This window comes from Pelodiscus sinensis, chromosome 9 (genome assembly GCF_049634645.1).
Source record: "Pelodiscus sinensis isolate JC-2024 chromosome 9, ASM4963464v1, whole genome shotgun sequence".
NCBI classification, from domain to species: Eukaryota; Metazoa; Chordata; order Testudines; family Trionychidae; genus Pelodiscus; species Pelodiscus sinensis.
Window position 1 is genome coordinate 15,047,178 of NC_134719.1, and position 27,821 is coordinate 15,074,998.

Here is a 27,821-nt window from a genome sequence, read left to right on the forward strand (position 1 = left end):
TTGCTTTTTCAACTGCCACTGCACATTGAGTGAAGGTTTTCAGAGAACTATCCACAAGGACACCAAGATTTAAAACCCCTCATTTTATTTGTATAGTTAGGATTATGTTTCCCAGCATGCGTTACTTTGCATTTATTGCATTACATTGCATTTAAAATTAATCTGCCATTTTTTTACCCAGTCATCCAATTTTAAGAGATAATTTTGTAGCTCTTCGCAGTCTACTGGGATTTAACTATCTTGAGTAGTTTTGTATCATCTGTACGTTTTGCCATGTTACTGTGTAGGTTGTTGCTTGCCGATTGTTCCAGGAGGACTTGATATAAAGGAGGGAAAGGGAGCAGAGAATGAGAAGGAAGAGGAGAGGGAGGTGGGTGTAGAGCTTCAGAGAGAAGGGCTGCACCAGTAAGGCCCACCTAGGAGGAAGCAGCCAGGAACTTGCCTGAAGCTTGGGAGGAACAGAGCAGCTGATCAGGATGCCGCAGGAGAGGAGCCAGGAGGGGCACTGTGCCATGGAGGAATTGCCTGAGAAGGACAAACCAGAACTGGACCCATTGTCACTGCTGCCCAGAGCTGCGTGGGGCTGTGAGGACTTGGACTTGTGACTTTGCACTGGGAATAGAGGGAGGCTATTGGCTAGTTAAGGGGGGAGGCTCTCGCTTTCTGTGGCATTGTAGAGAGCACCAAAGGGGTTTATTGGGGAACGGTTAATGGTTCTGAAGACCTTCAGGAGCACCCAAGACCAGCACCCAACAGCGGCGGACAAAGGGGGCAATTGCCCCAGGACCCGTTGATTCAGAGGAGACCAGAGCTCCCAGCCACTGCTGCCCGAGTCCCTGGCCCTTTAAATAGCCACCAGAGCATTGTGTGGTGCACTCTGAGTGGCTCTGAGGGCTGCTAAAAAACTCTTGGCAAAAAAAAATTGTTAAAAAAATGAAAAATAGAAAAAAAAATATCGGGTTGGATAGGGAAAGAGGGGAGTATTCTGCTAGAAAAGCAGGAGTTTAATGAGAAGCAAAACCAGCAAAATCTTCCTGCTTATCCGCATCGAGAAACAGCACAAATCTTGAATGGCTTCGGACACCGAGTGAGGCTTATTGTGAAGTCAACGTTTAACTCTACATTCTTTGGAGGTTGGAATGTGAATTTCTGTATAAGGGTGGTGAAGAAAATGAACAGCTCTATTCTAGCCAGTTGCTCCCCGGGGCAAACCCGCTTTCCTGGAAGGGGAAGAAAAAGCAGCTGATGAATGATTGCTATAATTACAGAGTTAAGAGATGGCAAAGGTAGCATCTGTACAACATCAGTAAATTGACCTAAGGAATGCAACTCCAGCTATGTGATACCTTAGGACATAAGAACATAAGAATGGCTGTACTGGGTCAGACCAAAAGTCCATCTAGCCCAGTATCCTGTCTGCTGACAGTGGCCAGCACCAGGTGCCCCAGAGAGGGTGGACTGAAGACAACGATCAAGCGATTTGTCTCCTGCCATCCCTCTCCAGCCTCTGACAAACAAAGGCCAAAGACACCATTTTATCCCCTGGCTAATAGTCTTTTATGGACCTAACCTCCATGAAATTATCTAGCTTCTCTTTGAACTCTATTATAGTCCTAGCCTTCACAGCCTCCCCCCTCAGTCGCCTCTTTTCTAAACTGAGAAGTCCCAGTCTATTTAACCTCTCCTCATATGGGACCCGTTCCAAACCCTAATCATTTTAGTTGCCCTTTTCTGAACCCTTTCCAAGGCCAAAATATCTTTTTTGAGGTGAGGAGACCACTTCTGTACACAGTATTCAAGGTCATCTACCTGTTGTATCTACCTGTGGTATCTATGGGAGACATAGTGCCATTGACTGACCTTACTCTTCTCCTCTAGGGTAGAATACCGGGGTTGACTGGAGAGTGATCTGTGGTCTATTTGATGGGTCTTTACTAGACCCACTAAATCAACCACCGGTGGGTGTATTAATCTCCATTCCATTGATCATAGCTCTAATGTAGATGTAGCCCCTGAGTTCTGTTCCATTAAAAGTTCACTCATATGGTCAGTTATCTGAAAAACTTGTCAATTGCCTTCATTTAATCAGTATTACTATTAGTCTCACAGATGGGAGGATGGCAAAGGGGGAAATTTCCCAGGGGCCCAGGAGGTTTAAAAGGGTTTGTGCCCTCTGCCTGCTGCTTCTGGCAGCACAGTGGGGCTAAGGAAGGATTCTGCCTGCCTTCATTCTGTTCCACTCCCAGACGTGGCTGGAACATGCCTGTGGCTCCTGGGGGGAGGAGTCTTCACAAGCTGCCCCCATCCTGAGCACCAACTCCATAGCTCCCATTGACTGGGAAATGTGTCTAATGGGAGCTGCAGAGGCAGTGCCTGTGGGCAGCAGTGTGAGGAGACCTCCTGGCAACCCTGCCTGAGATCCAATGCCAGAGGGGTGTGCTGGTTGCTTTCAGGAGCTGCCCAAGGTAAGCATGTCCCCAAAACCCCTCCTGCATGCTAACTCCTGCTCCAGCCCGGAGCCAACACCCCTCACCTCTTCCTGACAGAGTTCACACCCAAACTCCTAGCCCAGAGCCCACACCATGTAGGCCAGACACCCAACCCCCTGCCCCAGCCTAGACACTGCACCATGCCTCCAAAGTCCCTTATAGAGCATGCACCCCTTCCTGCACCTAATCTCCCTCACAGAACTTGCATTTTGCATCACCTTCCTCACCCTGCCCCAGCCTGGTGAAAATGAGAGTGGGGGAGAACAAGTAATTGAGGGAGGGGGGATGGAGTAAGTTGGGGCAGAGTCTTGGAGAAGATATGGGTCAGGAGTGTGGCCTCATGAAGGGGTGATGTAGGGGCAAGGCAAGTGTCTTTGGGTTTGCACGATTAGGCAGTTGGCAACCCTACCGAGCAGGCATGTGGAAGTCCTGGTCATGCCGGAGGAGCATGCTTAGCAGTGCGGCTGGCAGCTTGCTGGACACCAGCCAGCAGAGTCTCAGGGCTCCACAAATGTCAAATGGACCCCATCCACATAGGCTTAGCTTGTGCATGTGTGAAGACCAGGGGTGGCCCGTCCATATAGGTGAACTAGGCGGTCACCTAGGGCGCCAAGTTAAATGGGGCACCAAATGGTGGCACAATATCATTGAGGGGTTTGGAGGTGGAGGCGCCGATTGCATGGTTCGCCTAGGGCACCAGCTAGTCTAGGGCCGCCCCTGGCTGGAGACCCATTGACTGTTCTGCCATGGGACCCAGAATTTCTGTCAGCACAACTGACTACTACTTTCGTGTTTGCCATGTTCTTTCTCAGATGGAAAAACGATTTGGGGATTATTATTATTATAGAATGTATAGACAGTCTCAAAGGAGCTCTAGACATTTCTATACCCACATTATCCGTGTGGATCTCTGAGCCTCTCTAGTGGTTGGACTATGAGTCAGCTACTACCGCTGAGCTAATACAGAAAAGCCCCCACTATGAGAAGCTGAATAGGACATTATGATCATCCTTTGTCCTTAGCTAGAATTATGATGGCTCCTAGATGTCCTTATCTGTATATTCCTTTCTCTCAAATGTCCATGCATGAGAAATCTCTTAGTAAAGAGTGGGGAGGGAATGTTTACCAACAGGAGTTTCCTCAGAGCTTTACCACTTAATGAAAATATCAGAGATTATTCTTAGTGGCAAACTCTTGCAACCATTTAATGTCCAATTTACACTAATGATGAATGCAATAAAAAAGCCTGCATTGGTAGATGGAGTGAGGAAGGAATTTTCCTTTGTGATACAGTAATGCCCAGTAAGAATTGTCCATTGAAGGATTTTGAATGTTCCTCAGAAGCATCAGGTAACAGCTACTATCAGAGACAGAATGCCGGGCTAGATGGACTATGGATCTACCCTGGGATGGCGCTTCCTAGATTCATCAATTTTTAAAACAGGGCATTGACTTTTCCATGCAAAAACATTCCCTCACACATTATCTCACCTGCAGAAAAAGGCAGAAAGGCTTCCCTCTTCCTAAACTGGCCATTTTCCAGGAAATGCTCAGGATTAAATGTATCAGGAGTTTCCCACACATTCTTGTCCAACATTATTGATGTCAAACTGGGGATCACAGTGGTACCCTGCAAAAAGGAGATGAAGAGAACTGGAATTAAAAGCAGCTCAGGGAGTGTGTGTCTACACTGCAGGTCTTAACTCGAAATAAGCTATGCAAATTGAGCTACGTCAATTGTGTAGCTTATTTTGAAATAGGGAGCATCTGCACAGCCCTTATTTGGAAATAGAGCACTCTTCCCCCATCTTCCCTTATTCCTCATACAATGAGGCTATGTCTACACTGGCGCGTTCTCACGCAAAAACTCTTTTACGGAAGAGTTCTTCTGCAAAAACTCTTCCAGAAGAGAGCGTCTACACTGGCATGTGCTTTTCCGCAAGAGATGTGCTTTTGCGCAAGAGCAGCCATACCAGTGTAGATGCTCTCTTGCGCAAGAAAGCGCTGATGGTCATTTTAACCGTAGGGCTTTCTTGTGCAAGAAATTCATGTTGCCTGTCTATACTGGCCTCTTGCACAAGAACAGTTGTACAAAAGGGCTTATTCCTGAGTGGGTGCATCAGAGTTCTGGCGCAAGAAGCCCTGATTTCATACATTAAAACGTCAGTTTACTTGCACAAGAACTCGCGGCCAGTGTAGATACAGCCTGAGGGTTACAGGAGTCAGAATAAGAAGTCCTCCAGCTTGACACTATTTTTTACACTATTTCAAAATAACTGCCTGCTGTGTAGATGCAGACTAAGTTATTTTGGAATAGTACTAGTTATTTCGAAATAGCGTTGAAGTGTAGACATATGTTTGTGCTAGGTTACATATTGAGCTATTTTGGTTTTTAAATTATTGTATTACTTCTCTAAGATCTGATCTACACACAAAATGCAATTGGTTCAACTAAAGGTGTGTTCTTTTAACAATTTATACAAGAACATCCAGGACAATTAATCCAAACTAGGTGTGAATTTGAACAGAACTAGTTAAATTGCTTAACTTTTCCTGTGTACACACTAATTCAGTATTAAAATGGATTGAATTCAGTTTAACATTGTCTACACAGAGATTTAGTGCTGTTTAACTAATCCATTTCAAATACGCACCCTTAGTTAATGCAGATTAATTTTCCTTGATGCCCCTGTATAGATAAGACCTTAATTAAATCAATGCAACACCTTCCACAGACTCTTTTAGTTCTTTCGCCATCAGGTTTATATTGGATTGGTTTGTGTTGGTAAATTATAATTATATTAGTACACCTAAATCAATATAAACTAGTTTACAACCAATAAAAGTGTATAAAACCACAAAAAGTGTGCCCACAAAGGAGTTTGTATCAATTTCAATTAATCACTTTTCAAACTGATTTTCATTAAACCAGTGCAATTTTTGTGTGTATTCAAGGTTTTAAACTACAGTTTACTTCAGCTGTTGCTTTTTTTTAACCTAGCTGAAATTACTACCATGTAACAAGAGAAGGGGGAGACATTGCCATCAAGTTATTGCACAAACATTAAGGAGACAGTTCATGGCAAATGAAGATGGCATATGTAAGAAATAAAAGTCTTTTTGATATTTACCATTATGATGAGGGCTTGGTGTTTATGTACGAGCTGCTGAAAACTAACTTTTAATTAGTGATATCTATTTATCATAGCTGAGTTTCCTAAGACATTTAGGCCTAACATACAAAAACTCTATGTCCTTTTAGCACTGTCTCCCATTATTCCTGGGTCTTGGTTTCATATGATTCATGAAATTTCTCTATATTGTTGGTTTTTTTAACACCAAAAATGAAGTCTGTGAGGTGCAAAGACAAATCCAGGAATAAAATGAATATTCTGATTTTAGTAAAATGAGAACTAAGCCCATTTTACATAGTTCCTTCCTCCAAAAAAGTCACCTTTAAGTAGTTCTTTAGTAGAATTTAATAAAAAATTATAATCTTTTTATAAAATGTTAAATCCAAGATATAATATGGAGGTATACCTCCTCATAGAACTAGAAGAGACCTTGAAGGGTCATTGAATCCAGTCCCCTGTCCTCACAGCAGGACCAAGTACCATCCCTGACAGATTTTCCCCAGATCCCTAAATTGCCCCCTCAAGGATTGAACTCACAACGGGTATGTCTACACTACCCCCCTAGTTCGAACTGGGGAGGGGGGTAATGTAGTCATACAGAGTTGCAAATGAAGCCCGGGATTTGAATTTCCCGGGCTTCATTTGCATAAAGCCGGCCGGCGCCATTTTTAAATGCCGGCTAGTTCGGACCCCGTGCCGCTCGGCTACACGCGGCACAGACTAGCTAGTTCGGATTAGGCTTCCTATCCGAACTAGCTGTACGTCTCATGGAACGAGATGTACAGCTAGTTCGGATTAGGCAGCCTAATCTGAACTAGCTAGTCCATGCCGCATGTAGCCGCGCGGCACGGGGTCCGACCTAGCCGGCATTTAAAAATGGCGTCGGCCGGCTTTATGCAAATGAAGCCCGGGAAATTCAAATCCCGGGATTCATTTGCAACTCCGTATGACTACATTACCCCCCCCCCCAGTTCGAACTAGGGGGGTAGTGTAGACAGACCCAACTCTGGGTTTAAGCAGGTGTGGAAGAAAACATTGTCCTCACTCTGAGTTTGTAAGCAACAAGTAGCCAGAGGCAGTTTTATTACGAGCTGCAGCAAGGGAAAAACTGGTTCGGACGGGGGAGGGAGTCCCCCGCTCCGAGGCAGATCTTCGAATACAAGCAATTATGAAGCAGTTTATATACTGTCTATTAAATATAATAACAATAACAATTAGTCTCCTTCCCATTACAATCACCAATGGCTAACAGTTATTTAGTTCCACCCAGATGCTCCTTATCTCAAGGTCCCTACCAGAGTCAGCATTCTATCCTTATGTCCGTTTGGAGGCGAGAGGCAAAGGCAGCGTCTAATCACAGATCTCGCGTTGTCAGGCCACAGACTTAGCCTGACTCTTGCTCTCTTGTTAACAAGACCAAGATGGCTGCACACAAATTCCCTTATTCTCTTTTCCTGCCTCCACACTGGTTAATGCTCAAACACTGCGCTATCCCTCCCCCTCCCAATAGAGAATTATATCACTGCTATATTGTTCTATTGGATGATTTTTAAAAAGTCATGAAAACAATACCAATCCCTATTAAATTCTTTTCATTTTTAGATAAATTTCTAGGGTACTCTGTGAAATTGGTATTGGATCCCTTGAATTTCACCCCTTTTAAATGATATGAGATGTCACCTTAAAGGAATTAAATGCTAGATCTAACATTAGACCAACGAAAGAAAGGAAGGCTTGGTTTCGTTACTTTTGGCAAATGAAATCCTGCTAGTGTAGTGTCACTTGTTGCCATTCTGGGCACATTGATAGGTACTACGTTGCCCATCCTTTGTATTTCATTGAGGACTGCGTTGGTATACGGCATATTCTCTTTGTCATCCATTGTGGGTTGCCGAGACTGGCCAATCACTGTGTCAATTTCTGTTTGCACTTTCTCTGAAAAGAAGCAAAAAGCTGCGTTAGCAGTTCTAACAAAGAGGAACAGTTTGCTACGTAGAGAGCCTTGAGTTACTCAGTTTTTCAACGGCATTTTTATTTTCAGAGTGCTTTGAGAGACAGGAGCCTCTGTTCAAATCCTGGATGTAAATGTGTCCTTGGTCACAGAAAGGCACACCCTGGACAGTGGCTTCTACTGCCCTGCTAACCTGCCTGGTACATGCCTGCAAGGAATTAGCTCTAGGCCTCAAATGGTGACAGGTAATCCAGGACCTGGCTCAAAGTGTATTGAAATCAATAGGGGTCTTTCCATTGACTTCAATGGATTTTGGGCAAGGCCTTTGTTTTTCATAGCTGCTCTGTCAGTGGGATGTCTGCTGAGGCTGTAAAAAGAGTGCCAATTAATAATAAATAATTCCACCATAATGGAAATTTCTGTCTCAGTATTTCAGTTTGCCTTTCAATACTAAATAAATAAGCATTACAATAGGCCTGTGAGGTAGCTAAGAGACATTACTCCCATTTTACAGATAGGGAAACTGATGCACAGAGAGGTGAAGTGCCTTGTCCAACATTGCAGAATAAGACAGTGGCAAAACCAGGAAGAAATTATTACATTGGACTCCTAGTTCCTTTTCTTTATTGCTAGAAAATCCTTTTCCTCTCATAGTTATGGTACACTCGGGACTACATGGCCACCATTAGCTTGAGGATTTCTAGCACTAAAGCTCAGAGTTACTCAGTTCAATATGTGTTCATTGCTATTCCGCAGGAGATGAGAGAGCCAATCTTTCTGCTACTGGAGCTCACTGAGGAATTTAAGCACAGAATATAAGGTCTGATTCACAGCTTGATGAAGTCAGTGGAAAGACCACCATTGGTTTCAATGGGCCTTGGATCTGGCCTCAAAGGAATACATTGAAAGGAAAGAAAGAAAATTTCAATTTCATAGCAGTACCTTGAATTTTGGGATATAATGCCATGTAGAGGAGAGCCCAGCGTATGGTTGTGGCAGACGTTTCGGTCCCAGTTAAGAAGAGATCCAGTGTGGAACACAGTAGATTTTCTTCATTGAAATAAGAGATGGAGTCATCCTTAGACTTAAAAAAGCGTAAGTGGAAATATAGATGAATTATTTGTACATGGTAACAGTCCATCTGTATAGTATGGGTGGGCAAATTATCCCTCCAAAAGAAAAACCTATGGCCTCACCAAATGGATGTCATGGTTAAAATTAATAGAAGATGTGTGTCCACATTGTTGTATCATGTAAGCAAGGTACCAACAAACTTCAACAGGACTTTATTTACCAAAAGTGAAACCTCTTCACAAAGCTGGTGCTGCTCCCCTCTGTAGCTCTCACTCAGGCCTGGCCCATCTCCTCCCCCCTCCTTCCTGTTTCCTGTGCTTCCAGACTCCCAAAAGCCAGTGCTCCCAGTTTTAATAATTAAAAGTAGCATCTAAAACACCACACAAATCCACTTCACTGCCTCAGAAACCTCAGTCCTGACTTTTTTCATTCATTTACGGAGAGACTGGTACCCCACTGCTAGCCCCTTTACTCTGGGAAAGAAGGCCAAAACAGTGGATCCTAAAAGCCCCAGTGACACCTGGAGGAGGATCTGACCCCCAGTGCAGGAAATGTTTCAGGAGCTGAGCCACTACGTGAAGCACTGCAAAAATTCTCTTTGGAGCTGTGGCCAATAGATCCACCCAGGAAGGGTACATCAATTTAGGCCCTCTATTCTGTTTAATTTATTCCAGGAGACTTTCCCCCTAGAGGAGGAGGGTGCAAGGGTGACTTATATCCATGTTAGCACCCCTTTCCCTCTGGGCTGCAATCTTGTAAATGATAGTCACGTTAGAAAATCATTTTCCATTGAATAGTCCTATTGATGCCTTTGATGTTACTCATGTCCATAACAGTTTCAGGACTGGGCCTGGATTTACATTAATTAATTTGTGATAACTCCTTAAATCTCTCAGACCATTTTGAAGATCTCAACAGAAGTCTTTGCAGTATGGCAGGCAATGACTTTTGGCAAATCAAGGACTGCAATTTTTTTAACATTAAGAAATTCTCATAGACACCAGAGTAAGTGACCTTCCACGTGCTTTAAAGCAGCATGATGTACGTAACCTGAGCTTTCTCTCCATTGTAAATACCTTTAAATGACATGAATAACTACCCATTCAATTAACTTTTATTACAATTTTTTGTTATAAAAGAATTAGTTGGCACCAGACAATTTAGAATGGCAATATCTAAATCACATACCCAGTTCCAGATAAACACAGGGGCTGTGTCTAGACTGGCAAGTTTTTCTGCAAAAGCACCTGCTTTTGCAGAAAAACTTGCCAGCTGTCTATACTGGCCGCTTGAATTTCCACAAGAACACTGACTTCCTACTGTCTGAAATCAGTGCTTCTTGCGGAAATACTATGCTGCTCCTGTTCGGACAAAAGTCCTTTTGCGCAAAGCTTTTGCACAAAAGGGACAGGGTAGACAGCTCAGATTTGTTTTGCGCAAAAAAGCCCTGATCACAAAAATGGCGATCGGGGCGTTTTTGCGGAAAAGCGCGTCTAGATTGGCATGGACTCTTTTCCACAAAAAGTGCTTTTGCGGAAAAGCGTCCGTGCCAATCTAGACACTCTTTTCCGCAAATGCTTTTAATGGAAAGCTTTTCCATTAAAAGCATTTGCTGAAAATCATGCCAGTCTAGACGTAGCCTAGTTGCTCAGACAAACCAAGATCTGAGTGTTGTCTATCATTTTCTTTCTGTTGCACAGTAAATGGTTGGTCTTTGTTGTCCTCTTACCTTTTCTATTTCCTTCAGATAACAGTCAATGAAGTCTTTGGTTTCAGATGGATTCCAGTCTTCCTTGTGCTTTGCAATGACTCCATTCACAAAACATTTAAGTTTCTTCCAATGTTTGAAAATTTTATTATGGGGCCCTGGTACCCACCTCATCAGCCAGGGGAAAGCGTTATATAGCTGTTAAGATGAAAGGTGAACAGGACAAATTAATACCTCATAGATCAAGTAAAATATCTATTACAGTTTAACACATCCACTAGAATTTATTACCCTGATTCTCCAAACATTTACATCACTACAAATCAGGAGTTATTTCACTGAAGTCAATGGAGTTACATTGCTATGAATCAGGCTCAGTTTTCTGCTCATAAAAATTTATTTTTTAGAACTCATGCTGGCCAATAAAGTTCCTTCATCTGAAGCAAAAGCTTAAAAAATCCAATTAGAGTCTCATCTCATTTATACCATGGTATGGACCCAGAATAACTCAATTGATTATGCAAAAACAATGAGGAATGCTGTGATCCCTTATAATTAGGGTGTGTCTACACAGCAACGTTATTTTGGAATAATGGCTGTTATTCCGAAATAACTATGTGAGTGTCTACACTGCAACTGTGCTATTTCTAAATCGAGATAGCGCATCTACATTAGGGAAGCCTGCCTCAGACTAATTTTGAGGCTTCCCTGCAGTGTAGATATGCTATTTCTAAATAAGCTATTTCAGAATAACTAGTCCGGAATAGTTCATTCCAAAATAACTGTGCAGTGTAGACATACTCTTAGGGTGCATCTACACTGCACCATTATTTCGAGATAACTAGCGTTATTTCGAAATAATAATGTGAGCATCTACACAGGCATTCTGTAATTTCAAAATAGTTTTGAAATAACGGACGGCTTATTCTGAAATCTGTAAACCTCATTCTATGAGGAATAACGCCTATTCCGAAATAGCTATTTCAAAATAAGGGGTGTGTAGACTCTCCACTGCTGCTATTTCAAAATAGCATCTCACTAGGACCATTCTAAGTTATTCCTCCCTAGTGCCTCCTGGGGCTCTAAATTGAGATAGCGCATCTACATTAGGGAAGCCTGCCTCAGACTAATTTTGAGGCTTCCCTGCAGTGTAAACTATTTTGGAATAATGATTTCAGAATAGCTTATTTCGAATTAACCGTGCATTGTAGACGTACCCTTAGAGACTAAAAGCATGCCTACACTCCAGCATTAATTACTACACTCATGTTATTTCGAAAAAACCAAGGTGAGAATCTACACAGCAAGCCTGTTATTTTGAAATAATTTAAAAATAACAAGCTTCTTATTCCAGAATAATAAACCCTCATTTCACGAACAATAATGCCTATTTTGAAATTGCTATTTCAAAATAGGGTGTGTGTAGATGGGGCAGCCATGGTTATTTTGAAATAACTGGCCTCCAGGGCTTCTGACAGCTGCCTGGATGACCACTCTCTGTCCACACCTCTCAAAACTCTATAGTTTCCCGTCCCTTGAAGGCTTTAAAGTTGCAGGCAGAAGGGAAAGTGCTTGTGGCATGATGCAGGCCCTGCTCACATCTTATCACACAACAGGACCCTGCACAGCTTTCCCTGCTACCATGGCAGAGTCTAGTGCTCCCTCCAAGCCCCCCCACGGCTGCAAGCATGCCAGCAGCCACTTCGGAAGCCCCTGGCCAGAGGTGGAAGAAGAGGGCACCCTCATGGACTAATGCAGAGAACTTAGATCTAATCGAGGTCTGGGGGTGGGGGAGATCAGTCCAACTTCCAGGATCTTCGCACCATACGCCAAAATGCAGACATCTATGTCGGTATGGCCGACAGCCTGGGCCAGAAGGGCCACATGAGCACCTAGGAGCAGATGCGTATGAAAGTGAAAGAGCTGAGGCAGGCCTACACGAAGGCCAGGGAATGGAGCTTCTGCTCTGGAGTGGCACCCCACTCATGCCCCTATTACGAGCAGCTCTACCGCATTCTGGGAGGGGTGTCAGTCCCTCCCCCACCTTGTTGTGGACTCTGGGCTGGAGATGCCTGTCATCAGCCTCTCGGAGGGCAGGGCTGTGGACAAGAAGGACTAGGAGGAGAAGGAGGCTGTGGAGGAGGAGGAAGACGAGGAGTGCCAGGAGGTCAGCCTGTGCCTGGAACTGGTACCCCCTCCCAGGATGTCACCCAGGGCTCGGATGAAACTGGGGAAGGCCCATCAGGTGAGTTCCATTACTTCTCTAGACACAGGTGGGAGGAGGTGGTGGGCTGAGAGGAGCTGCATGCTCCTTGCTCGGCCTTCTCAGCCTGAGGATCACACAGGCAGGAGTACATATATGAGAACTATTATAACAAAAGAAGGAAGTTACTTATCAAGTGTAGACTCATAGACTAATTTAGTCAGTGTGCATGTGGCTCACTCCCAGCAGCCTATGGGGAGGTGTGAATACCAAGAGAGGGGAAATTACTTTGTAGTGAGATAACCAGTCTAAATCCTTATTCACACCTAATTTGATTGTACTGAATTAGCAAATAAATTGCAACTCTGCTGTTTCTCTTTGAAATCTGGTTTTGAAGGGGTTTTTTGTAAAAGGAGGGCTACTTTTTAATCCATTACTGAATGTCCAGGAAGGTTAAAGTGTTCTTCTTCAGGTTTATGTATGTTACCTTTCTTGATGTCTGATTTGTGTCCATTTATCCTTCGGCACAGAAAATGAATATATACCTATATATTAGTATTACAAAAGAGACATATTCATATTCAAAAACATATGTCCATAAAAGTATGGAGCACAACATCTCTGTAATTTCCACTCCAATTCATCTGATGAAGTGGATTTTACCGTTGAAAGCTTATGGCCTAATAAATCTGTTAATCTTTCAGGTGCCACAGTATTCCTTATTGTTTTTGCAGATACAGACTGATGTGGTTATGTCTCTGTGACGAGGCAGCTGGTCTCATCCTGCTGCCCCGCACTGTCAGGAGCGGCGGGGGAGCCGAGGGGAAGCCCGAGACCGCTCCGCCTGGTGCGGGTACGGCCGTGGCGGTGGGGCCACAGCCCAGACCGGCGCACTTAGATGACGTCACCCGTGACGTCACCCCGGGACTCCCAGGGGGCCGGGTGACGCAGCCGGGGGCGGAGCCTAGAGGGGACGCGGAATGGCGGCCCTTTCAAAAGGGCCAGGAGGGACAGGAGTCGGGGGGGAGAACCAGAGGAGCCGAAAACCCCTGGGGAGGCTCGGAGGCAGCAGCGTGCGGTGAGTCTCTCGCTGCGATGGGGGGTTGACTGACCCGAACCGGGGAGAGAAGGCACAGAGCAGGGCCGCGGACCCCGTGAATGGAGGGTTAAGGGGTCTCAACCCCCTCCATTGGCAAGGGAGAGCTTCCCCTGCCTTAGGGCCCTGGGCTGGGACTCGGAGAGAGGGAGGGCCCGAGTCCCCTCCCCGGTCCCCCCCATGCGACCCACTTTGCGACTGGCCCCTGTCGCTATACCAAAAGGCGGGTCAGTGATCCCTCGGTACGAGGGGACTTTATTGCCCCCCCCCCGAACTTGGGCGGGGTGCAAGAGACCAGACCATTACAGTCTCCAAGACTTTTCAATTGATTATGGAGTTCTACAGATATAACTGAGGGTATATGTACACTACAGCGCTAATTCGAACTAACTTAGTTCGAATTAGTTAATTCGGACTAAGCTAATTCGAACTAACGCGTCTAGAACTAAAAACTAGTTCGAATTAGCAAAACGCTAATTCAAACTAGCATGTCCACATTAAGTGGACCCTGAACAGGGCTTACGGATGGCCGGAAGCAGTGCCGGCAGGGCATCAGAGGAGGACTTAGAGCGTGGAGATGCTGTCTCAGGCTAGCCGAGGGCTGTGCTTAAAGGGTCCCGACCCCCACCTCGGACAGACAGTTCTCAGGGGTGCCCCGCTTGCAAAACAGTCCTGACTTGGAGTGCCCGGAGTGCCCACACTGGGCACATCACAGCACTCGGCCATCAGCCCGGCTGCACTTGCCGCAGGCTGCCATGTGGGGAGAAGGGGCAATTGGGGGGCTGCAGGAGAGCTTCCACCCCCAGAAGCCCACAGAGCCAGCCCAGTCCTCCCCATCGGGGGCTCGTGCCCCATTCATCCCTCACCTCCTTCCACTTACCCTTCCCTAGCCCCTTTTCTTGATGTACAAAATAACGGACAATTGTGTTCAAAAATGGAGTCTGTCTTTATTGAACAAAACTGGGGGAGACTGGGAAAAGGAGGTGGGAGAGGGGAAGAGAGAGGCTGGGAGAGGGGAGGGCAACTAACATGATCAGGGGTTGGGAACAGGTCCCATATGAAGAGAAGCTAAAGAGACTGGGACTTCTCAGCTTAGAAAAGAGGAGACGGAGGGGGGACAGGATAGAGGTCTCTAAAAGCAGGAGCTGGGTGGAGAGGGTGCATACAGAAAAGTTCTTCATTAGTTCCCATAAAGAAGGACTAGAGGACACCAAAGGAAAGGAATGGGTAGCAGGCTTCAAACTAGTAACAGAAAGTTGTTCTTCCCAAAGCAAAGAGTCAACCTGTGGAACTCCTTGCTGCAGGAGGCTGTGAAGGCTAGAACTAGAACAGAGTTTAAAGGGAAGTGAGATCAAGTGATGGAGGTTGGGTCCATGGAGTGCTATTAGCCAGGAGGTAGGAGTGGTGTCCCTGCCCAAAGTTTGTGGAAGGCTGGAGAGGGATGGCACGAGACAAATGGCTTGGTCACTGTCTCCGGTCCATCCCCTCCAGGGTCCCTAGGGTTGGCCGCTGTCGGCAGACAGGCTACTGGGCTAGATGGACCTTTGGTCTGACCGAGGACGGCCATTGTAAGCTCAGGGCTCAGGGTCGGGGGTCTCAGTGGACCACCTTGATTTTCATGCACTCCTGCTCCTGGGTGGCCAGGCTGGCAGCTCTCCTGCCCTAGACGGCCACCTTCCTGTGCCTAGTGCGGAGATCGTGGACGAGGTCCACGATGTCCGCACTAGCCCAGGCGGGTGCCCGCCTCTTGCGGTCCCGGGCAAGCTCCCGGGAGCCACCAGCCTGGTCCCGGGAAGAGGGGGAGGGCTGGAGGGCATCGGGTGGCTGGCTCGATCCGTGCCAGGTGCAGGGTCTGCTGGCTGGGTGCTGGCAGGCTTGCACCTGGCACGGGCACCGTAGCCAGCCCGTGCCCCTTTAAGGAGTCCGGGGCCGGGAGGGGGGCATAGAGTTTCCCTGGTGTTGGCCAGAGTGGCCACCAGGGAAACCTGGGAAGCCTTAGCCTCCCACTAGTTCGAATTAAGGGTCTACACAGCCCTTAAATCGAACTAGCTAGTTCGAACTAGGCTTAATCCTCATAAAATTAGGTTTACCTAGTTCGAACTAAGCGCTCCGCTAGTTCGAATTAAATTCGAACTAGCGGAGTGCTAGTGTAGCGCCTATTAAAGTTAGTTCGAACTAACGTCCGTTAGTTTTAACTAACTCTGTAGTGTAGACATACCCTGAGATTCTGAGATCATTATGTGAACCACAGTATACAGAAATGAATCATCTATTCACAGTAAAACTCCAAATCAATCAATATTGGCTTGATTTGGTTATAAATCTGGATACTCTGGCCTATTTATTAATAACTAATAATTAATACCTAGTTCTGCTATAGTACTTTTCATCAGTAGATCTCAATCACAATCCTAAATATATTTATCATATTTATTGGCACACCACCTCTGGGAGGTAGGTAAGCGCTTTTATCATCCCCAGTATGATTCACAAATAAAGCTGGTTGAAAACCAGGGGAAGGAGGAAACAGCAGAAAACGTTAAGAATAATTTTGCCCACTTTCCATAAAAATTGTAGAAGTTTGTGAAATTTCCCAGAATGTCAAAAAACAAACCAGCTTTACCTGTCCCCAAATATTTCCTATGAGTAGTAATGTCTCAGCAAGCATATGCAGTAATTCCTGGAACTGACTATCATGATAGTCAAAGCGCTCCCCAAAGGTGATGGAACAGATAATATTTGAAACGGCACTATTAATTTTATAATGAGGATCAAATGGTTGCCCTGGAGGAGAAAATATAGGGACAGAGTCAGTTTAAAAATATTCCAGACTACATAATAATACCACCATAGATTCTCAAAACTGAAATATTATTAAAATCATATGTACTCATCACTTATACTGTTTTGGTTTTGTGTGACAAATGAATAGGGACTCCCAGACTAGGAATCAGGAGATCTGGATTCTAATTTTAGTTCTACACTGGCTTGTTAGGACCCGGGGCAATCCACTGAGTCTCTGTGGACTTCATGTTCCCATCTGTTAAATGGGATTAACATTTGCCTACTCATCCATTTAAAACATATTAATATCTACTATGGAAAAGCTCTACATAAGTTCCAATTGTGACATTGTGCTCCCATACTTTTATGAAAATATGTACTTGAATATGAATATGCCTAACTTGAATATAGTTTATGCAAGATGGGGCATGCAACCTATCATTGGAGAGTTTGAAATCCCCTGAATGCGTATATTCTATTTGTGTGCACACATCATTCCTGTATTTAAAGTTAGATATTTGAAGTATAAACCTGTGTATTAATCTAGGTGTGCTAGTGAAAGCCATTAACAGTACGCAAGGAACTTAATGGTCTGGTACTCAAGACAATGATCTATGAATAGTCATGTTTTTCCTGTAAGCCTGGACTATGGTTGAGCCTACAAAGATATGTGACCATGCTACCTAGTACTGTAATCCATCTTGAATGTGGTACTTTTCCTCAGAGGTGTGGAGAATTGAATAAAGACTTCTTGTACTGGGGAAATTGTATATAAGGAAAGGAGAAGTAAAGAATGATTGTCTTCAGCTGGCTACATAGACTGCTCCCTACACAAAGAGGATACATGAGAACACCTACAGTAAACTTCCGATAATCCGGCACCTTTAGGACCCGGGGGGTGCCAGATTATCAGATATGCCGGACTCTCAGAAGGGGGGCTATTAGGGGTCTGGAGTGGGGTGGGAGGGGATGCCACCCCAGACCCCACATAGCCCCCCCTTACGATAGTCAGGCTCTTCCCCAGGAGTCCCTGATTCAGCTGCTGCTGGTCAGTTTCAGCAGCTGCTGAATCGGGGATGCCTGCAATAGAGCAGCTGGGGTGCTGCCGGGTTGGTCCCATAGCGCTGCCCCTCGGCGATGCGGGACCAACCCGGCAGGACCCCAGCTGCTCTGCCCCAGGGGTCCCCGATTCAGCCGCTGCTGAAACAGATCAGCGGCTGATTCCAGGAAGCCCGAGGCAGAGCTGCTCTGCCCGGGGCTTCCTGGAATCAGCCGCTGATCTGTTTCAGCAGCGGCTGACTTGGGGAGCCCTGGGGCAGAGCAGCTGGGGTCCTGCCGAGTTGGTCCCGCAGCGCCGAGGGGCGGCGCTACAGGACCAACCCGGCAGCACCCCAGCTGCTCTGCCCCAGGCGTCCGGATTCAGCCTGATCTGTTTCAGCAGCGGCTGAATCGGGGACTCCTGGGGCAGAGCAGCTGGGGTCCTGCCGGGTTGGTCCCGCATCACCGTCCTTTGGCGCTGCAGTACCAACCTGGAAGCACTCCAGCTGCTCTGCCCCAGGCGTCCCCAAGAGCAGCTGGGGTGCTGCCGGGTTGGTCCCGCAGCCCTGAGGGGCAGCACTACCAGACCAACCCGGCAGCACCCCAGCTGCTCTGCTCCCGGCTTCCCCGATTCAGCTGCTGGTCAGTTTCAGCAGCAGCTGAATTGGGGAAGCCTGTCCGGCTGCCCCAGCACTTTTGGGCTCCTGATGGTGCCGGACCATCAGGAGTCCCGGAGCATTGGATGCCGGACTAATGGAGTTTTACTGTAGAAACAAAAGAACACTAATGACAAGAGAAGAGCTGTTGGACCCAGGTCAGAAAGAACTGCTCTGGCTTGAGAAGGATTTAGCAGAAATAAGAACTAGGGTAAGAAATCATGATATGTAATAAGTTCTTTTAGTGTATTAGGCTTAGTGGGTGTGTTTAGTTTTATTTAGTTTAGAAACTTACTTTGATCTGTCTGTTTTCACTTGCAGCCACTTAAATCCCAGTTCTTATATTTAATACATTCTATTTTGTTTATTATTAAACCCACTGTAAATAATTGTGCCCTTGGGGAGGAAGGTCAATAGATGTGCGTATTTCTCTTTCATTGATAAAGGGAGCAAATTTATGAGCTTACTCTGTATCAAGCTTTTATGCAAAGTAAGACAGATTTATCCGGGGTTCTGGTCCCATTAGGGCTGTGCACCTGGGTGCTGTGTCGAGTCCCTATGACTAAGCCTTTCCAGAGCTAAGTTTCTCTCAGTATCTGTGTTGCTTTGTTTGTCTTGTGACCCCAACTCTGTGCTTTTGCTGGGGGAAATCAGAGCTTCAGGTTCAGCAGGACAGAGGTGGGGTGCCCCAGAGGGCTCAGTGGTATGATCGGCCCATCAGGTGACAGTCTCAAGGGGATCTCTGTGACCCAACCCATCACACTAAGAATTCTTATTTTCTTACAGTTCAATAGTCAGTTTCTAGTCAATCTTACTTTCCATTTTTGTGCACAAGTCTAGGGTTTAAAAACTGTAGGAAAAACCCAACTGAAGTAACCAGGAAAACTTTTCAAATACTAATATAATCTTAGATTTTATTAGTCCTAAACCACTAGACTGTGTCCTTTTAAAGATTCTCTCTCCTCTCTCTACACATTGCCTACTAACTCTATTCTACAAACACCACTGCAATAGAATTCTTGGCGTACGTATATAACTATAAAAGAGTAATAGAAAGTTATGAGAGAATAACAAGTCTAGATGGCTGCTTTAAAAATCCATTACTTGATAATATAAATCATAAGCTTTTTAAAATTAAGGGTTGCATCGTGCATTGTATGTGCTGTTCTGTTACTTATCCAAATACTATTGAAAACGCACATGTTTATTTTCCCAATACACATAAAACGTATTCTTTAGCAATGCCCAGCACAAGGAAGTCTTCATCATTGATTGGGGTTCCTGGGTACTGTCATCATAAAAATAATAAAAATAAAATAATAGAAAAGCATCTTCTATGGTCAGATTATTGAATAATTGTCCATTATGGACCGCTTTGCACTTCCATGTGAAACATCTTGTATTGGTCACTTTGGATACGTCTACCTAGCAGGGCAAAACTCAAATTAAGCTACGTAACTTCAGCTACATCAATTGCAGAGCTTAAGTCGCTGTCTACACAGCAGGAAGTCAAAGGAAGAACATTCTTCCTTTGATTTCTCTTACTCCTTGTGAAATGAGGACTAAAGGAGTCAGAGTAAGAAGTCCTCCAGCTCACCATTATTTCGAAATAAAGGCTTGTAGTGTAGACTGGCATTATTTTATTTCGGAAGAACTAACATTATTTATTCTGTTACTAACTAAATATGTTAGTTATTCTGAAATAGCGCTGCTGTGTAGACATCGCCTTTCAGAGAGAGGCTACCAGAGTAGATGGAGCCCTGCTCTCATCTCATAGGGCAATTCCTGTTTGCCTGTGTTTGTTCCTTTCACTGGTGCCACCAGGCTGCATATATCTATGTGTTACAGTCATTTCAGTTGTTTCTGTCATAGGCTCAACAAAGGCCAGGGGTAGGATTGGTGTTGAGCAAGGGGACTGATCAAGATGTCTGTGTGATTGTCCTGACAAAAGCACAGCTAAACTCTTAGGACAAAATAATGTACAGTAAAACTCCAATAGTCCAGCATCCAATAGTCCGGCATCAAAATGGCAAGAGCCTAGTGAGTGAGCTTCAGCAAAAAATGAGTCACAAGGTAACAGAGGCAGCAGCTGAACTGAGCAAAAAGGGTAAAAAAGGCTTAAAAACCCAAAAATATTACAGTATACTGTATACAGTATGTACAATTAAAAGGGTTAAGAACACTTTATATACAGTATAATGTATACAGTATATATATATAACCAGCTTATAGTACCTCCTGATAGTCCGTCATATTTGATAATCCGGAACCACCTAGGTCCCATAGGTTCCAGATTATCGGAAGTCTACTGTATGTTCATTTCTTACCCTTCTCTTCTTCTATTGCTTCAGTAAGATACCTGCTCTCTTCCTGGATTCGTTCTTCAAAACTAATGCCAATGCTTTTCAGGGCTGATAAAACAAATTTTCTTTGTTGCCTCCAGATATATCCATTTGATGAGATCAGCCCTGTAGTGAAAAAAAAACCCACAATATGTTTTGCCACATGCAAGAAACCAGTTTAAAAATGAGCATGAGAATATTAAAAACCCAAACATTTTAAAATTATATTTTTGCATGCAAAGAAAACCCCCCAAAGCATTTGATTTACACACACAGGAATGAGATTTACAGATTTGCTTTAATCTGCTTCCCCATAGCTCTTGTACTTTGTGCTTGGGGGTAAAAAACACGTCGTTTACTATTCATGCTATTACAGTACTGGGAGACCTGTGGGTGGGGTGTGATTTTCTTTGTAAGGATAGGCTGTGCTGCTGTGTGCAGCTTCAGGGAAGAAAAGTAAAGGGGGGGATGAAAAAAGAGTCACAGAGGATGGTCCACAGAAAACTTTCATCACGGGAGCTACATCACTGAGGGGTGTGAAAAACCCACACCCCTTGAGAAATGACCTCTAGGACATCTTGCCTGGCTTCCTATACATCACAGTGCACGGATACCACCCAGCAACTGAAATGAGACCAAAGTACCACATTCCGCAGGAGACTAGGCTGTTATGTGTGACCAGAGCCAGATTAACACAGGGGATTTAGGGGCTGCAGCCCACGGCCTCAGGCTAAGGGGTCTCCGCAGGTCTGGGGCTGCTTCTTTTCACCCGGCCCACATCGAGTCTCTGCACCCAGACTGGACACCAGCCCCTGAGCCTCACACCCACCCTGGACTGGAGGCATGAGGGGTGTCCAGGGAATCTCTGCATGCTACCTCTGCCCCCAGTGCCAGCTCAGTAGCTCCCATTGGCTGGGACCTGTGGCCAACCAGAGCTGCAGATGTGGCACCTGTGGTGCCTGTGGGCATGGGCAGCAGGCACTGTGCAGAGAGGCCTGGTCCCCCTACTGGGGCTGGACATACTGGTCACTCCAGGGAGTAAAGCAGCATGAAGATAGGGCAGCAGGGATCCTGCCTTAGCCACACTGCACTTTTAACCAGGAGGTGTACAAGATAACAGCCCCCTGGCCAGAGCCTGCACCCCACGCTGCACCCTAACCCCTTAACCCAACCCAGAACCCCCTGCTGCACCCACACTCCCTCCCAGACACCACAACCTCACCTATACCTCAACCTTCCACCCCAGCCTTGAGTCCCCTCCCACACCTAAACTCCCACCCACACTCTGAACCTCCTGCTGCATCCCAACCTCCTGTCTAATCCCTGCCCCATCCCAGAGTTCACTGCCTCAGCTGAACCTGCACCCCCTCCCACCCTGCCATCCCCTACCCCAGCCCTCAGCCCACTCCCACACTCCAACCCCTGCCCCACAGGAGCCCCACAAAAATGAATAGCCCTGGACCCACAGGAGAGTTAATCTGATCTTATGTGCTACAAGAAGGACAGAGGGGGACTAGTGCCTAAAGACCATGAAATGGCAGGGAAATGATTCAGGAGATATACTCACTGGCAAGCAAACTACACTCACATGCTGCAGAAGGAGGCCAAAATAAAAATAAAAATCCCCATTGTGACTGCCTATCTGACGGGGAACTCCTTGCTAACTCCACATGCTAGACTGTGAGCATGTGAGCAGAATCAGCTGAGAAACAGAATGTACTGTGCTCCCTCAGGGCTCTCCGCCCCTCCCAATGTCCCATCTCCTGTAAAATTCTTTAAGTGTCCCTACCCCCTGGCATTTATTTAGCTCCTTTCATCTAAATAGTTCCCTGGGTGCAAACAGATTCTAGGACACTTGGGCCAAATGCGGTGGTGATAACTAAAGGCTTGATTGCACCAGCTTTACTCACACTAGCAACTAAAAAAACAGCAAATGGTCTGGTAGCACTTTATAGACTAACAAAACATGTAGATGGTATCATGAGCTTTCGTGGGCACAGCCCACTTCTTCAAATGACCTGAGTAGTTGTCAGAGTAGTTCCATTGACCTCAGTGGTCTTCTCTTTTAAGTCCTATTCAGTGATAGAAATGTAGCCGTGTTAGTCTGGGGTAGTTGAAGCAAAATGCAGGACAATGTAGCACTTTAAAGACTAACAAGATGGTTTATTAGATGATGAGCTTTCGTGGGCGGGTCTGGCCCACGAAAGCTCATCATCTAATAAACCATCTTGTTAGTCTTTAAAGTGCTACATTGTCCTGCATTTTGCTTCAAGTCCTATTCAGTGTGAGTAGCAGCAGCACGAAAGGATACTCTGTTTTGACTGACAGACTTCCATTTCCTTCAGTGGTAGCTGGGTGTGTCTCTCTCTCAGGATGATCAAGAACATTAGCATCCCTATGCTGTCTGTCACTGAGCTTTGAAAGACAGAGAGACCCTCACAGGAAAGCTGAAGCTCAGCTGCTCCAAAATGTAATAACCACCCCATTAGCTTCAACTATTTTCCTTCTCTCTTTCTTTTTCTTTCCTTCTGTTTCTTCCCAGTAGTAGGCAGCCCCAAGTAGCCAATGGATCTTAAAGTCCACCCACCCACCTCTTCCTATGCCTGTTCTGTGGCTGCTGCAGCTTGGTGAGACTTCCTCCAGTGGGGAGCTAATTAGGAGTGAAAAAGCCTTCCACCTTGCCAGACCTATTAGCACAATATTGAAACTGTGAAAGAGCCATTCAAGTGGTAATGTAGAAGACAAACTATCCAGTGTCAATGGGAGGCAACATCTAGACTGGCATGATTTTCCGGAAATGCTTTTAACGGAAAAGTTTTCCGTTAAAAGCATTTTCGGAAAAGAGCATCTAGATTGGCACAGACGCTTTTCCACAAAAGCACTTTTTGCGGAAAAGTGTCCATGCCAATCTAGATGCGCTTTTCCGCAAAAAAGCCCCGATCGCCATTTTCGCGATCGGGGCTTTTTTGCGGAAAACAAATCTGAGCTGTCTACACGGCCTTTTTGCGCAAAAGGACTTTTGCCTGAACGGGAGCAGCATAGTATTTCCGCAAGAAGCACTAATTTCTTACAGTAGGAAGTCAGTGCTTTTGCGGAAATTCAAGCGGTCAGTGTAGACAGCTGGCAAGTTTTTCCGGAAAAGTGGCTGATTTTCCGGAAAAACTGGCCAGTCTAGACACAGCCGGAGTGTTTACTTCAGTAAGGAGTAAATTTGAATTCAGCCCTGTACACAGAGTCACTTTGCCAAACAATGAAGTGGAAGTGCAGCCACCTCTAAGGAGACATACAGTAGATGTTTTACAGGTTCCCATAAAACCAACAAAATGAGTGTCAGAAAGAGTGGCAGGGCTGGACAGGTAGATTACTTTGATAACATTGATAATTGTACCCTCCTGCAACTACATGGAGGTAATATGTAAGCATTTAGGTGTACAATTTCTGTGCCTGTATAGTTAGCAGGGAGTTTTCATAGTGCAGCGACAGGCACAGGTGTTACTGGTAGTATAGTCTCCTTCTCCAGCATACTGATAGGACAACACTCAGTCCATGAATCTAGCTCTTTTCACTGTGCTCATTGCTGTAGTATCAGTGTCTGACAGAGTTTAAGACTGAGTAGGTGCCTCCATGTATTTAGGACCGTAACCTCCGGCAACCAAAATTTGTCCTAAAAGATAGCTCTGTCTCTTTCCCATTGCTAGGCCATGTTTTCCAGTTCATTCAGAGTTAGGAAATTGATTCAGATTCAGAAATATCAAACCTGCAGTACATATATAGCTAGCCTAGAGCCAGATGTTTAAAGGTGTTTTAAATATCTTTACAAAATCTGAGGCCTATTCAGCAAAAGTGCTTTACATGTTATGATGTCCAGCTGACCCAAATAGGGAAGGGGCTGTTTACACTCCATACTATCTCTCATGTTAAATCCACTGAAACCAGTTAAAACAAGTCCATCCCACAGTCTTTCAGAGTGTGAGAGAGAGAGAGCGAGAGCGAGAGAGAGAAATAATATTATCCCCATGAGATTTAGAAACACTGGAAAAATTCCAGCTCTCCTGTGGATCTGGGCATCCCAGTTAAAGTTGCTGAGATTGTAGCCAAGAGCAGAATGCAACCTATTTATTTATTTCTCCAAATGTCAATGAGGCGAAGGAGCAAACAACGACAACCATGTTGCAAGAACTCACCGAAGCCTTTAAAAATCTCACGGAGAAGTGGGATATGTGGTCGATCTGCAAATATTTCAGCTTGGTGTACAAGAGCTTCCTTCACTAGCTGGTATCCATTGACCACCACAAATGTCAGATTTCCAAACTGGACACTGAAAATGTTGCCATATCGGCCAATAAGCTGAAAGACACGTTCCTCTGATTCAGTTAACTTCTGTGTCAAACTAACAACCGGACATATGGAGATGGTATAAAAATATTGGCAAGCTGTCACGTAGGAGAGACATCGCAGCAATCTGAGCTTCGCTCAGTATAACTTGGCCATGAGTCTTGTGGGCTGGAACACTAAGGCTAGAGGATGAACCAGATGATCCTCCTGGAATGTTAGGTAACATACAGGACCAATGTTGGGACAAAGTTCTCATTAAAAATGGTTTCCCATCATCTTGATGCCCCTCCCATACTTTTATACACATAGAACTAATCCTAGGTGGACAGAACTTGAGCAGTGCCTATTGGCTTAGGAAGCATCTGTCGAGGCCTGGATTTTCCATGACACGTTCCCTTACCAACCTGTGCCTACAGCATCTGTGTGGACAAGGGTTAAGACTTTCCCATCTGGGGCACCTGTCACTGCCAATCAGAGTCAAGTTATACTTCATGTTTAGACCAGCTTATATCTTCCTGAGCAGCTTAATACTTCCCTCACTGAACTTTTACATTTGGTCCCGCAGATTCCCGCTTCCCAGGAATGGAAGATATCATTGCCATTTAGAATCAGGGCAGTTTTCTCCATCAGATTATAACAGTTTTGAGCATGAAGAAGAGGATAAATCAGAGGCCTAAAAGGGTTGCTAGTGCCCCTTAAAGCTCTGCCCGAAAGGGATGTCTTAGTTATTTGTGAGCTTCAGGGGGGTAGCCGAGTTAGTCTGTTACAGAAAAAACCAGCAAGCAAATGGTCTGGTAGCACTTTATAGACTAACAAAACATATTGATGGTATCATGCGCTTTTGTGGGCATAGCACACTTCTTCACTCTGGTTATCTGAAGAAGTGGGCTGTGCCCATGAAAGCTCATGATACCATCTACATGTTTTGTTAGTCTATAAAATGCTACTAGACCATTTGCTTGCTGGGTTTTTTTTTTGTTTTTTTTTAGTTATTTGTAGGATCCTTTTCTGGCTCAGCAAAATGAGCACAAGGAATTATTAAGGTCCCTTGCATCCGGGCCATCCTTCTGTATACACAGAATATGCAGCTGTATAGGGCACCTGAAAATTTGGGACAGCAATGGGCAGGGACGACTGGTGCCTGCAGGGGGAGGAGATGCAGGGTAGGCCACCTAGAGGGGCAGGAAGGGGGGCATGCAGAAGCACCCTATTTAGCAATTAAAATTTTGGTGGCATACATGGGAATGGCATATATCCCAAGTGCTACCATGTGTCACTGTTGCCACTAGATCTTAATGTCCACTCCCTCGCCTTTTCCTATGCTTGTTCAGTGGCTGTTGCAGCGGTGTGGGGAGAGCTAATTAATTTCAAGTGAAAAAGCCTTCTACCTTGCTCGGCCTCTTAGCACAACACAGAAACTGTGAAAGAGCCATTCAAGTGGTAATGAAGCCAGTTAACAGGCATTTGCCAATCCCCAGGTATATACTGTCACTTTCTGAATTTACTGATAAAAAACAGCTGTTCACTATTGTAATATTTACTCAGAACCTGTGTGTCTGCAGGATCTCAGTTTAATATTTCCTTTGAAATATTTCGTTAGTGTGTTGCTAAAGATTATAAAAATCACATATTTAAAAAAATGGTCTCTCCCTTCCCACCTTCTCTCGCACTGTGGCTGTCGGGCATAGGGGAACTGCACCAGTTTAATAGTACTGCAGAGGGCCCTATAAATCCAAAGGACAGCCCTCCTTGAGTTGTATGTGTAATCATTATTCTGAGAACTAAAACCTACCAGAATATAGCCCTGTTGATAAGTGTTTCCCAAGTTCCCCCAGGCATCACCCAAGAGGAATGGGAGCTGGAGAGAACCTCAACCTGACCTAGGTTGGATGGAATATTAGAGAACTGTATCTTAAAGCAGAGCAAAAGAAAACAAGCCAGACCCCAGAGGGAGGTTACTTTGCCCAACCAGTTATAATGAAGATTAAGACCCTTCTTCTCTACTTTTTGGAGGGTGGTCCTGAGCTGGTGTAAATTGTCATAATGCCAGTGACCTCACTGTCAATCTGGACTCTTAGATGCTATTCCTGGCTCTGCCACTGCTTCTCTGGTGACCCTGAGCAAGTCACATAGGCACTTAACTTCTGTGCCTTAGTTTTTCCATGTGTAAAATAGATAGAATGGGACAAATCCTGCACCTCAGAGCAAAGGCGAATAAATGGACAAAAGCTCTTCTGAAGTCTGCATAATTGTGGATCTACCAATCTCCTATCAGCCCTTCCACAATCTGCCTCAGCCATTCTGTGATACCACAGAGAGGTGGAGGTGGGTTGGAGTCAGCTCAAATGGAACAATCTCTCTGCTTCTGTTGCATTCAGATCCATTCTGCACCCAGGGATCAGGTACCAATTACCAGCATCACAGGCTGTTGTAAGACTTACTGTTTGTAAAGCGCTTCCAAGGGTCTGTTCTAGAACTCCCCCCATACATGCAAAGTATTAATATGCTCAATCTCAGTCAAGCTCTTACCTGCTGCAGAGCGAGGTGGATGGGCTGCTTGAAGTCTATCACAGTGCCAACAAAAGGAAAAAGTCGTGGCCCGGGAGGAAAATTCTTGGGGCGCCTCTTTTTCACATGATCAGCAAGCAAAAGAAATACGACCAGAATGACAAGGACAGTCTGGGCTGTCATCTTCTCCCAGAGGGAAGTTAAAATGCACCACAAGTGCAGCTGCATTTTGAGTGGCAATGTACAGATTTTTAATCCCAAAGGGACATGGGCTCTGACCCTTGTCTAGTCTTACTGAGATGGCAGGTAGAAGTGGGTAAAGTAAACTGGCTAAAATGCCAGTCACTGCCTGGTTGGCAGCTCTTGCCAAGGGAGTGCTCGGGAACCTCTGTTTGTGAAAATGCTCACAAAATAAGCAGGTTTAAACAGTGTTGCAGCAAAGGAAATCCTGCTCATTCTGCTAAAGAAGCAGTCTTGTAAGTTCATTTGCAGCTTTACCACTC

General features: G+C 45.2%; 1 protein-coding gene across 1 annotated transcript; it reads right to left on the reverse strand.

Moving 5' to 3' along the window:
- Positions 1-70: 70 nt before the first annotated feature.
- Positions 71-27,821, reverse strand: LOC102457302 (cytochrome P450 2J2-like). The gene is made up of 9 exons (XM_014578205.3): positions 27,340-27,821; positions 24,660-24,822; positions 20,461-20,601; positions 16,279-16,439; positions 10,378-10,554; positions 8,517-8,658; positions 7,371-7,558; positions 3,981-4,119; positions 71-1,220 (listed from the first exon to the last, which is right to left on the reverse strand). The coding sequence occupies exons 1-9, from the start codon at positions 27,544-27,546 to the stop codon at positions 1,039-1,041; spliced, it is 1,500 nt and encodes a 499-aa protein (XP_014433691.1). The 5' UTR covers positions 27,547-27,821; the 3' UTR covers positions 71-1,038.

Coding starts and splice junctions, on each gene's coding strand:
- LOC102457302 (XM_014578205.3), bottom strand. CDS start 27,546: ATGCAGCTGCACTTGTGGTGCATTTTAACTTCCCTCTGGGAGAAGATG. Junction 20,602..24,659: donor TGAGATTTTTAAAGGCTTCG/GTGAGTTCTTGC, acceptor TTTTCACTACAG/GGCTGATCTCATCAAATGGA. Junction 4,120..7,370: donor CAGGATTTCATTTGCCAAAA/GTAACGAAACCA, acceptor TCCTTTTTGCAG/GGTACCACTGTGATCCCCAG.